The sequence below is a fragment of the Rhinichthys klamathensis genome, unplaced genomic scaffold (genome assembly GCF_029890125.1).
Source record: "Rhinichthys klamathensis goyatoka isolate OS25496 unplaced genomic scaffold, OSU_Roscu_1.1 h1tg000191l_1, whole genome shotgun sequence".
Classification (NCBI taxonomy): domain Eukaryota; kingdom Metazoa; phylum Chordata; class Actinopteri; order Cypriniformes; family Leuciscidae; genus Rhinichthys; species Rhinichthys klamathensis.
In genome coordinates, this window is record NW_026606717.1 from 1,852,844 (window position 1) to 1,865,840 (window position 12,997).

The 12,997-nt window shown below is 34.3% G+C and overlaps 2 protein-coding genes across 7 annotated transcripts; both read left to right on the forward strand.

Annotated features, from left to right (window-relative positions):
* Window positions 1-2,941: 2,941 nt before the first annotated feature.
* On the forward strand, window positions 2,942-6,765 carry havcr2 (hepatitis A virus cellular receptor 2). 2 transcript variants are annotated; one of them, XM_056262041.1, is made up of 7 exons: window positions 2,942-3,116; window positions 3,666-4,004; window positions 4,093-4,161; window positions 4,667-4,720; window positions 4,823-4,872; window positions 5,054-5,138; window positions 6,486-6,765. In XM_056262041.1, the coding sequence occupies exons 1-7, from the start codon at window positions 3,074-3,076 to the stop codon at window positions 6,527-6,529; spliced, it is 684 nt and encodes a 227-aa protein (XP_056118016.1). In that variant the 5' UTR covers window positions 2,942-3,073; the 3' UTR covers window positions 6,530-6,765. The 2 variants fall into 2 exon arrangements, with proteins under 2 accessions (XP_056118016.1, XP_056118017.1); XM_056262042.1 differs by lacking the exon at window positions 4,667-4,720 and having other exon boundaries at window positions 2,944-3,116; window positions 4,093-4,150; window positions 4,821-4,872.
* A 547-nt stretch (window positions 6,766-7,312) lies between these two features.
* On the forward strand, window positions 7,313-11,346 carry havcr1 (hepatitis A virus cellular receptor 1). 5 transcript variants are annotated; one of them, XM_056262043.1, is made up of 9 exons: window positions 7,313-7,417; window positions 7,679-8,020; window positions 8,753-8,845; window positions 9,140-9,226; window positions 9,466-9,561; window positions 9,661-9,713; window positions 9,805-9,880; window positions 9,973-10,009; window positions 11,158-11,346. In XM_056262043.1, the coding sequence occupies exons 1-9, from the start codon at window positions 7,363-7,365 to the stop codon at window positions 11,285-11,287; spliced, it is 969 nt and encodes a 322-aa protein (XP_056118018.1). In that variant the 5' UTR covers window positions 7,313-7,362; the 3' UTR covers window positions 11,288-11,346. The 5 variants fall into 5 exon arrangements, with proteins under 5 accessions (XP_056118018.1, XP_056118019.1, XP_056118020.1 ...); XM_056262044.1 differs by having other exon boundaries at window positions 9,664-9,713; XM_056262045.1 differs by lacking the exon at window positions 9,140-9,226.
* The last annotated feature ends 1,651 nt before the right edge of the window (window positions 11,347-12,997 follow it).

A 12,997-nucleotide genomic window follows, 5' to 3' on the forward strand; every position in this document is an offset into this window, starting at 1 on the left:
ATGCTAACAGCAGGTGAAGGCTTGTTAGCCAATGGCGGCCCCTGGGGAGACTTCAGTTTCCGGCTGGTGGATTACCCCCTTGAGTGCGAGCCATCTCTGCGTGAGTGCTATTCACGACAGTACAAGTACTCCACAGCGACTCTAGGGGTCGCTGTTTGACAAAAACGGAATTCCTATTTAGTGCTGCTTTAACATTTATTTCACAGAATCCCCTTTTTTAAGAACTACAATGAACAGCTTGTTTGGACTACAACATGGTTTTTTCAGATCTTATTAAGTCATAATGTTACTCATTTAAATAATCTCCACCCATGGAACACACAAGAAAGGGGAGGTAAATTCGATAAATTGATAACAAACTCACGAACCTAGTGAATTTTACTGTGTAAAAAGCGAGATTTGAGAATTAGGGAAGTTTATTGCACCCCCTTTTGAGAACCGTTTAGTTTAATAAACTTGAACATCCAGTCTCTGTAAAAACCTATTTGCAGCAATGTAGGTAGACTGGGTACAGTTGAGACATAGGTACAGTTGAGACACCTTAAATAACTTGCGTGCGCAGCCAGCACAAGTTGTGATTTTTGCTGTGCACATGCGTATTAGTGTCCTCTTTGGTCGTGGGAAATTTGATCAATGGACGCATCTCCGCTCCGAAGATATCGGCAAAAGTTTTTTTTTTAAGGTAAGACGTTCACTTCACCATGCACACTCCACAATGAATAGCTTATTATCCTTATGTGACTGTTAAACGTAACTGGTATAATCACAAACGTTATTCTGTGCCCTAAAAACGGGCATATTTCATGGGATTGTTTCAGGCATGGTCATTGCAAAATCTAGAGAAATGCGCGAGGTGGCCATTAGGGTACAGTTGAGACACACTGTCTTAACTGTACCCGCGATAGAGTTCTATTAGGAAACACACTGTTTAGTTGTTCAGTGTTATGATAACAGGTTAAATGTCATAATTAGCCAGCATAAGCTGCAAATGAAATAAAAATTTGGTATTTGTGATAATTAAACTGTGTATTATTTATGAATATATAAAATATATTGTTTCTGTTTTATAAAATTTAACCAGTGCTAATTTAAATAACATTAATGAATTTGAATGGATGAATAAACAAACATGTTGCCCAATTGTTATTTTTTTTATTTGTCTTTATTTATTATATTTTCAATGAACGATTAGTTACCTTTACATCATTAAAAATGGGTGTCTCAACTGTACCATGGTACTGTCTCAACTGTACCACATATGGGTACAGTTGAGACAAAGTTGAGACAAAAAGCACCTTATTTTTATGAGCTAATTGTGGAAAATATAAACTACTTATGAGTAATATTGATTGATAATATCTTAGTCTACAAGCTCATGAAATGTCATGTGGCATATCATGTGGAAATTCACGTCTTTTCAGCATCTATTTTTGTGTGAAAAATCAAAACGCAAAAAGTGTCTCAACTGTACCCAGTCTACCCTATACGACTGATGCCATGGCTTTCTTTTTCAGTTCACTGCATTTGACTTAGTAAGAGGGTAGCCTACTTGAAAAAAATATACTGTATATGGAAAGATGAACATCGTAAATGAGAACATTTTCAAGCTGATAGGACACGTTGTTGTGTTCATGCGTGAATTATATTGTGACTATATTTCAAAGTGATGTAATGGCATGATTTGTGTGAGAACGGAAGTGAAACAGTAAACAAGATGGATGCAGTTCTCTACTTCTGTCTCATGTGCTTTATTGCAGCCTGGCATCTCCTGCTGCAGTACATTTGTGACAGAACTGTTGCTTATGGAAGTTTGGGGTCTGTGTCTGGTTGAGCCATGAAGAAACTCTGACACTGAAAGATGGAAACCTGTTTGAATTGCAATGAGGTTAGCGTTGCCAATCCGCTACTTCAACTTTCCTCAAACTGAGCCTCCAGTCTCAAGGAAAATATGACTGTCTAGACTTGAAATAGCCTGTCAGGAACTGTATTGTCAGCAATGGTCAGTGTAAAATAAATTAAAATATTCCCCCTTAAAAAGGAAGTTGACGAGGGTTTTCAGTGTTTCCCCTAGGATTTTTTTTAAACTGCTAGTGTTGCGCAGCGGGTGTGTTACGGATACATGGTGTACATTTTTTAGCAATCAAAAAGGGTGTCTAATTAATTTAAATAATGTATTATGAATCATTAAACTTATACGACATTTAAAAAAAATATATGAAAATAAATTTCACTAACTCTGTGTTGTGTTTTTTCTGGTAATAAAACGAAGACATAAAACACAAATTGTATCATTTATCATCAATTTTAATCATATGAAATTAAATAAACTTTTTGTCAAATAACGTGCTGCACAATGAGCTTTACTGTTAAAATTAAAACATGGATTATTCCGCCCCCCTAAAACAATGGTAGGGGAACACTGGTTTTGTAGACATGTGTGGCATTTCTTTTTAATCTTGTTAAATTAGACATACTTTGAGCCGCAAGGGAAAATTTGGGGATTTTTTTTCACTAAATAATGCTGCTTTCTTGGAAACTAAAATATAAAGATTACACATTCAGTACAAGCATTGAATGACAGCTAACCGTTGATCTTTAAATCATCTTTTATTAATAAATAGTACCTGTTTATCATGCATGTAAACTATGACATGTGAGAAAAGTTTCCAACAGGTTTTAAATAATACTTAAGTCACATGTTTCATCATTAAAGATTATTATTATTTCCCAGTATCTCTCTCTTAAAAGTTTGTAGTCTCTTATTGATCAATCATTTATTGGAAATATTTTGTAACATGCCTTTACCGATTTATTTCTTGCTTCTTGAGGCCTTGCTGAACAAAATAATTAATTTCTTTTAAAAAAAAGTCATACTGACCACAAACTTTTGAACAATATACATCACATAAACAATTACAGCAAGGATCATCTTCTGTCTGGCTTTGGAACCAATAGCACGTTGAAGTTATTTCCATTGGCGAACAGCCATCGTGGAAAAGAGAAGTTGTATTTTTAGTATATGAGCCATTCACACATGAATTAGTGACTTATTGAGTGTACAACAGCAAAGAAAATGATTGTTTTTCTATTTATCTCAACAAGTATACATGTAGCAAGTAAGTACAAATAATACTTCTATCAGTAGTGCTATAATGTACAATACTGTATACTATATTTCATTCCTGTGCAGTGCAAAAATAGTATCAGTATCTTTTGTCATGTTTTACCTCTCTTTTACAATTTTGTTTCTTATTTTAAGCATAACCCTAGCAACATTTAATAAAGTGTATGCTTAAAAGAAGAAGTAAAAATGCCTAAGGGATACAAAAAAGAAACTTAATTTAAGATCAAATGGGTCATACACAATTTACAAGGTATTTTAAATGTTTCTTGTTTTTGAGAATTTCAGATATTTGACTACAAAAACAAGAAAATTATATTTTTTTGTGGTCTGTGTATAATATTCTATGTATTATTGTGTATCTTGTGCTTTTTTTTTTACAAAGTGGATTCACTTCAAGTTTATTTGATTAGTTTGATATGTTGCCCATAGTGAAAGTTATGCCTTTATAAGGGGAAAAAATATGTGAAATGCATGAGGAATCTAATACTTTGTTACCTAAAACTAACAAGTGTTGATACTTCTCTCTGTTTTTGTGTTGTAGCCTGCAGCGAATCATCAAAACTGGTGTTTGGACAGGTTGGGGATACAGTCACTCTTCCATGTAAATACGACATTAACGCCAATGGCCTATTGAACATTTGTTGGGGGCGACATCAGTCATGGTTCCATTGTGAGAACACTGTTATCTCCTCCGATGGCTTGCAAGTGAACTACAGAGAGTCACATAGATTCAGCTTGGTCAGTGGACTCGACCGAGGAGATGTTTCCCTTACCATAAGGGTTGCTCAAAATACGGATGCTGGGTTGTACGTGTGCCGTATCGAGATCCCTGGACCTTTCAATGACATTAGTCACAATGTTTATCTGTTTATCAGCAATAGTGAGTAACCACTCAATTTAATCTTTTTGTATCAATGTTGTTATGCTCAGACATGATGATGTATAGTATGTATGTTCTTCCATAAAAGGACTGGATCCAAAGAGAGTCATCTCAGAAACACAGCTGGTCCCTACAACGGCAAAGCAGGAAAAGCAAGGTATGAAACCTTTCAGTAATAAGTGTGCCACAGCTCTGTTCTGAGCAGGGTAAAACAATGGTAATGCAACTAGATGTTTAACCATGCAAATTATAGAACTGCTTCTTTTGTTGCTGATGTCCGAGGTCGTACATCCAAGGACATGGTAAACATAGACATGGTTGCCTGACAACCTGACAAAGAACGTCATAATATTATGCAGCAAGCATGCATTAAATTGATCAAAAGTGACAGTAAAGACATTTATATTACAAAATATTTCTATTTTCTAAGTGCTGTTCTTTTGAACAGTTTAACTCCAACTGTTTTTACTGTATTGTCCTTATAGTATTGGACTACTTTTTGTCCTTTTGCATTCATTAATTTCAATAATGAATCAATAATTCATTATTAGCCAATACATTGATTTATTGTATTATTAATCATAATGTATATTATAGGAATTACCAGTTAATATGAGATAAAATAACCATTTTTGTTTCACACACAGTATACTATGCATCAGACCCAACCACACTCATTACTGAGCTTTATATCACATCAGAAAAGATAACTGCAGGTATGAATATAATCATGACCACACTTAATCAACATTGAAAGAGATTCAGAAATATGAGCCAATATCTGTCAGAGTAAATGTAAACATATTTATTTATTTCAGATATTACTGGCATCTACATAGATGAACCTGTTGCAGTGGTCCATACTGAGGTATTGCAATCATCTGTTTACAAAGACAGAGACAGACATTAGCTGTTCTGCTTTTGCTGTCAGTCTATATTTTGGCTTCAATGTGTTGTTAGTAATGTATGTAAATGTATTATGCATCTTGATTTTATTTGTTTTGGACATGATTAAGGTGTTTCACTCATTACTTGGTGTGTCATTTTAGGAAGCAATGGACGCATTTGTCATAAATACTGTAAGAGTGGGAGCCATTGTCTTCATCCCGGGTTTAATCATCGCAATTCTGTTCAGTAAGTAGATTAGCAAGTAATTCATCTAATGGTCTAGATCTGGAGAAATATTAAACACTTGTAGCATAAATGGGTGAATGGGTGAAACCTCTAATGAACATGTCCAGATCGCATTTCATTCCAAATTCATTCTAAAAAAAGAAGCTAAGAAATCATATTTTGCATTAAGAAAATTAAGTTTGTTTTCCAATGTGACTTGGATATTTTAGCTTAGAATTCTTATTATAATGTGTCATTAACCCCCGGTTTCACAGACAAGGCTTAGTCCCAGACAAAAATGCATGTTTAAAATGTTTTAACTGAAAGGAACTTAAACTAACATATCTTAAAATATGTCCATCGTTTTGTCTCAAGATGCACACCAGTAATGCTTTTTTTTCTAAAGCATGTTAATAAAAGCTAATTAAATGTCCTAATTGAACTAAGGCCTAATCTTGGCTTAATGTAAGCCCTGTGTGTGAAACCAGGCCTTACTTTTTATTAAGGTTTTTGTTTGGTCTCAGTGGTGATTCTCAATGTAATTAAAACACTACTGTAATACATTATCTTTTAATTCCACAAACTTAAATTAGAGGCAGTACAGCAAATCCTAGCAACAGTATTGTACAAATTTAAATAATTCATACATTTTCTTGCAATATATTTTGTTAAAGGGATAGTTCACCCCTAAAATGAAAATTATGTTATTAATTACTCACCCTATAATGTCGTTCCAAACCTGTAAGACTTTCGTTCATCTTCGGAACACAAATTAAGATATTTTTGATGAAATCTGAGAGATTTCTGTCCCTCCATTGACAGTCTATGCAACTACCACTTTCAAGCCTCAGAAAAGACGTCATTAAATGAATCCATGTGACTCCAGTGGTTTAACCTCAATTTTATGAAGAGACGGATATGAAAATGAGCATTTGGTGTATTACAAACACTTAATTTACAAAATATCAATCTCCAACACGTGTTCATGAAAGCACCACGACCGTGACACGGGAGCAGCGTGAACTCACATTGGTAATTAAAATTTATATATATATATATATATATATATTGGAGTGAATATCTTGGCAGGTTGTCGCATTCACCCAAATAAGCCTTTACCCAACATTATACAGTCTGAAAAGTGTACTCTGAGCATTTTATTTTATGCATGAACAAGAAGATGCATGAACAAGAACGCTTGCTCGTTCCATATGGCTGTGTGGAAACTTCTGTTACTTCTCGTGCTGCAGAGTGTTAAGTTTGGCTCTCAGAATGTGTCTTCATTGCTGAGTGGAAGTGAAAGAGGTGACTCATGGCCTGTTTTGCTTACTGTGCATTAACACATCCATTTGAACGCTCTGCCCTCAGGACTGCGGCGCTTCAGAGAGCGCACCAGCAACAGGGGAAGTTAAAAATCTGCCAGATCTCCCAAGCCCAACAATAACCACACACGGATATGATAGTCATATTTGAGGTCATGGACCACATGTATATGGTGATGTGGACTTTTTTTTTGTTTTTTTGCCTTTTTTGGGGTTTGTTCTCAGTGGCTAATATTTATGGCCTATTATAAAATAATTGATTGATTATTAATCTAAGTCTGAGATCACTTATTTACAATATGTTGTCGTTTTACTTTTTCATTGTAATATGTTTGTAAGCCTGTGTCTTCATTTGCCAAGTCTTTTTGAAAAAAGCTTACAAAATATAGGCCTAACTCTAATCATAAGTCATGCATCTCCTTCTCAGAAATCAATTACTGAATGTTTCTTTGTCCAAACTCCACGTGGGCTTAAAGTTTTGAGCATTTCTTTGGAAACGGAATCTGATTTACCACACAACACCATGGTACAGTAGCGGCCTCTAGTGTTCAAAGCAGTCACATCAAAAACATATCAACCGAAAAGTTCCAATGATGTACAAACACTTAAATATTAATAATAATAAAAAAGTAAAAACCCACATGTGATGTTTTGTAGAAGTGTGTGTTTTGTGATTTTGCAGTACATGTAGATGATCATATATTATGTTCTCAGTTCACAAATCTCTCTTTTGGTTATTTGAAGTTGACCACAGAGTAGTAGGCCACATATGGAAGTGAAACTTTAAAAAGAAGTCTGCTTGCACATTGAAGAAAAGCTGAGAATTTGTCATGTGCATGTTGACTTCCGTGTAAAGGGAAACAATATAAGAAGAGAGAGGAGGTAGTCTGGAGCATTGCTTTCAGGGAGAAAACCTTTCCATCATGACTGATCTTCACAGCTGGTTCTTTACATCCTGGATTATTTGTTATCTGACGAGTGAGTTTCACATTTATATTGAGATGTGCTTACAATCAGTAATTTGTGGCAAAGAGTAGAATGTAATATATACATATTTTAATACATTTTTTATTTGATGTTTTAAAATATTATGTTTTATGTATAGGCTATTTCATTTTGCAGTAACCCTTAAGATTATTTTATTTGATCAAGCCAAATTATCTACAATAATTTTGATTATTTGATGATCTAAATTTCAAATTCAAGGTTATTTAAATAAAGTCACTGTCTCTCTTTCAGTTTGTAAATGCAGCGACGTCATCGTGCAGAGTTTCGAGGGTGAGAGTGTCACTTTGCCATGCAAATATGACAGCAGATACCATGGAAAATGTGAAATATGCTGGATAAGAGGAGACATTCCCACAATGGGTTGTGGTGATGAAATTATTGGAAGCGATGGGGATAAAGTGGTGAGGAGAATATCTAAGAGATACCAGCTGGATGGAGAAATATCGCATGGAGACGTGTCTCTGACAATCCTTAACATAAAAAAAAAAGACTCTGGCAAATATGGATGCCGTATACATGTTCCTGGATGGTTTAATGACAAGATGTATTACGTTCATTTGATTGTTGATGACGGTAAGCAAAGCCATAATCCCTATATACTTAATACAAATGTTGTTGGCTTTTTTGTTTTGGTTTGGGGTCAGTAAGATTTTTTTTTTAAATAAAGGAATAAAAGTAAAAAACTAAAATACTTTTTGTGATAGTAAAGACATTTAATTGTTACAAAAAATATTGCAAATAAATGCTGTCAAAAAAATTGTGAGCACAAATGATTTCGGAAGGATCACACTGTAAAAATATATGATTAATAAGTTATGACAACATATGTTTTTACATTGCTTTAACTCATAAAAATAAGTTAAGCAATTTTCTACTTGTTTTATAAGTTACAAGATTCAACTCACTTTTAAAGTCAGTTTAATGTAATTTAAGTTGAAATGACTTAAACATCCAAGTTGATTGTATTTAAAAAAATGTAAGGAAGCTACTTTTTTTACACTGAGCACTAGGGTAATGATAATCCAGCTTTGCAGGAATAGATTTTATTTTAAATATATTAAAATAAAAATGTAAATAAAATAAAACCATTAATTTTAAATTGTAATATTTCACAATATTACTGGTTTTACTGTATGAATCTGATCTGATAAATGACTCGTTGAGCATAAGAGACTTCTAAGAAAATCTTACACACTCCAAACTTTTGAATGGTAGTGCAGATTTAAAAAAGATCAATAAAAAAATATTTTTTTAAATATTTTAAAAAGTATTACAGTTTTGCATTGAAATACACTTTCTTCAAAGCACTTATTCCAACAACATGGGAAACTACATCCCCGTCGAGCAGCATATCTGAGCATGAAATCACAGGAGTATTCACCACTGTCATGGCAGAGGGTACTTGTGTGTGTTTCTATGTGAATATCTATGATGTATACTGTCTTTGTGAATCTGTGATGGCTGAATCATGAAAACATACCAGACAAAACCAAAAAAGTACTGATAATCAAGTCTAAAAAAGGAAGTGTTTTTGGTGATGGTGACAAGTTTGACATTATTTGCCATCATTCGGTCATCGCAGATGAGATCAGTTCTGTGTAAAGTCAGTGCTTTTAGCAGTTTTCTGATAGCTCGTGCTCATGTGAGAGTTTGAACATTAAAAAAAGGAAAATTCTACATCCTGTTTCAAAGCACCTGGTCCAACCACACAAGAGCCTTTGGTAACCCCTAGTTCTGGGCTTATAACCCCTGAATCACAGACCACTGAAACATCAGGAGGTATTATGATTTTAACCCTGGCAGTGAATCTATAATGACTGAAGCAAAATGTTCATTTACAATAAAAAAAAAAAACGTTTCATTATCTATAATTTATCATTGCTAATAATGACCAAGTGGTGAGATTTTGGCGCTTGCATATTTTACAAATATTTAGTCATTAAAGATCTCTGCTTTATTTAAAGACATTTAAATTGTTAGTGTAGACACATTATGTGACACTATCCTTTTTTTACTAGAAACGAATAAAACACACGAGACTTCTTCATTCGTCAGTTCTTCAAATGCTCCTGAGAGCAGCACTTCTGGACTGTGGAACTCCAGCACAACATACGGTATAACACAGCTGATGATCTGTGCTCTTTGAAATTGTTTTGTATTGCAACATATTGTATGTATTTGCAAATATGCTGATTGTGTTTTTCATTAAAAAGCAGAAACCTCAGTTAAGTATCCTAATTCGTCCTCTGTGGAACACAAAGAGAGTGTGAGTATTTCACCATAACAGGAAGCCTGATTTACGGTTTGAAACAATCAATAATGACTTGATATCCTGATACTGATTTTTTTTCTTAAAGGTAAATAAATCTGCAGTTATTGTGCCTGTCCTCCTGTTACTGTTGGCTTTGATAGTCATTGCTGGCATTCTGTTATGTGAGTCCAAACTGGCACTTCACACTTTAAAATTTAACTGCAAAACTCGTTGCGTTTATTTATAAAATGGAATTGTCGTTTTCTATTTTCAGGGAAGCAAAAGAAGAAAACCAGAGCTGCGTTAGACATGTAAGTCAATCCTTCAAGTGCTAGTATTTATGCTTAATTTAGAATGATTAAAAACATTAATTCCAAAATTATATTGATTAAAAACAGATTTACAGTTTGCATTATGCTGACAAAATGCTAAAATGTTCCTATTTAAAATAAAACTACTCACTTTACACAATGGTGTTCACAAGTTTGGGGTCAGTAAGATTTTTTTTATACTTTTATTCAGCAAGGACCCATTAAACCAATTAAAAGTGGCAGTGCACTTTTACATTGTTACAAAAACATTTCATAAAATGTCAAATAGAATGTTTTTATAAATGCTGTTCTTTTAAACTTATTCATAAAAGAATCCTGGGGGAAGTATAATGGCTTCCACAAAAATATTAAGCAGCTCAACTGTTTTCAATATTGATAATAAAAAGAAATGTTTCTTGAGACTCAGCATATTAGAATGATTTCTGAAGGATCATGTGACACTGATGACTGGAGTAATGATGCTGAAAATTCAGCTTAGCATCAGATGAATAAATTGAATTTTAAAATATATTCAAACAGAAAGACAGTTATTTTAATTTGTAATAATATTTCATAATATTACTGTTTTTGATCAATTAAATCAGTGGTTCTCAACCTCTCCTGCAGGGACCCCCTGACACACCATGTTTCTGTTTTAACCCTGAAATGGCACACCTGATTCAATTAATTAAAGGCTTAATGAGTCATTATTAGAGTAGGAAGTAGGAATTAGTTAATTGATCAATTAGTCAACTACTCATTAAGCCTTCAATTAATTGAATCAGGTGTGCCATTTCAGGGTTAAAACAGAAACATGGTGTGTCAGGGGGTCCCTGCAGGAGAGGTTGAGAACCACTGAATTAAATGAAGCCTGAACATGATGGTGATTTAACTTCTTTCAAAAACAATGTACCAACTCCAGACTTTTGTACGGTAGTCTATCTTTTAATTATTTAAGCAATACTATTGTGCATATTATAAATAAAATAAAAAAATGATATGAAGAATGCAACACATACCACAGTCAGCATCAAAGAAAGAACATCCCTCCATTAGGTCACATTTTATGTTTGTATTGAGGCCTGATCATATCATGGGCATCGCTAGTCATTAAGCACGATGTTTCTTATCATGTTTCTCTCCCTCAGAACCCAGAACTCCGAGAACTCTGTCATCTACAGTAACTCTGGCAGCAGTGTGGGCCTGTACAACAGAGAGATGGCTACGGAAAACATCTATCAAATACAGACTGAAAATGAATATGAACAGTGGCATTAATATCTCAGCAAATTCACATTTACTATTAACGTTTAAGTTGATCAGTGTGGAGTCTGTTTTCTGTTTTTGAAATATTTGTAATATTTGTAATAATCTGTATTTGTAATAATGTGACAGCTATTGCTGATCAGAGAAATCAGTTCTCTGGACTATCCTTTCTCTGACAGGCTAACACTATATCATTATTAAAACTAATCTCTATATCAAATTTTAATTGAATAATTTACCACAAATGTGTTTTGGTGCTGTACTTTTCTCATATCCTTCATATTACCAGGCTACACGAGCTTATGCCGATGTGGGTTCAGAAAGATCATAAAACTTAATTCAATAGAAACTATATTGTAAAGAAGGTCATAAAAATGTTCTGTTATCTGTAATACATATTACCCCTCCAAACTGGTTCACAACTCTTATAACACTTATAGACCACACGGGAAACTTCCTCCATAACAACTAAAAACAAAACTCACTCTTCTGATTAACAAATGCTGCATTTTTTCAGTTATGAATGTTGTACAGGTATTCTTGCAGTGCGTGACACGAGGAAAATAGTTGTAACATAATTTTGGTATAAGTGGACTATAGCCTATGTGCTTGCTTATTTTTATATTATTTTTATTATAATAAAAAAAAAACATCTCGGTTACGATTATAACCCTGGTTCCCTGAAAAGAGAACGAGACGCTGCGTCAGAATGTTGACGCAATGGGAAAGTAGCCCTTGAGAAGCACTTGAGAGCCTGTGGTAGATTCAGTCTCCAGGCTAGTGAACCCAATGAAGGTATGCGGAGAGGACCAGCCTGCCACATCACAAACATCTTGAAAATAAACCCCTGACAACAATGCCTTAAAGGGTTAGTTCACCCAAAAATGAAAATTCTGTCAACTCACCCTCATGTTGTTCCAACCCCGTAAGACTTTCGTTCATCTTCGGAACACAAATTAAGATATGTTTGATGAAATCTGAGAGCTGTCTCACTCCTCCATAGGCTTCTATGTAATTTCATCTGCCGGCCCAGAAAAGTTAGTAAAAACATCGTTAAAATAGTCCAAGTGACTACAGTGGCTCAACCTTAAGTTCATCAAGCGACGAGAATACTTTTTGTGAAAAAAAAAAAAAAAAACGACTTTATTCAACTATTTATTTTCTTCCGCATGGGTCACTGACGTGAGTTCACGAGAGCGCCAGGACTCAAGTAAAACAACGGACAGAAAATGTTCTGAGAAGAGCTCTGATTGGGGGATTTAAATCTTTACATCTGGCAACCGCAAAATGAAAGCTCATCGAGGCTTGTTAAAACAGTCAATATTTATGTAATATTGTGTGTCCTCTTTTTATTAAACTAAAACAAAGGTTTTGGTTGAATAAAACTAAAAAGTTGATGGCGTGTATCACAAGCGCACTTTGGCGTCCGAAATCGCATAGGGCCTAACGTTACTCTCTCGAGTAGGTAGCTGCTAGGCCTAGTACTTATTTTGAATAAGTAATTACTTCACGACCGCTAAAAAAGTAAGTTCTATATATAGTATGAGTGTGTGTATAGTTTATGAATGTAATTTGGACGTAGCCTAACGTTACTACATTCGCCATGTTAATTGTCATTATCATGTGACCGACCAGCGTCAGCTTCATTGCTATCAGATTGCTATCTTTTACTGTCTATGATTGCTATTCACAAATCCTCTCCTGTGGCCTCATGGGATAGTA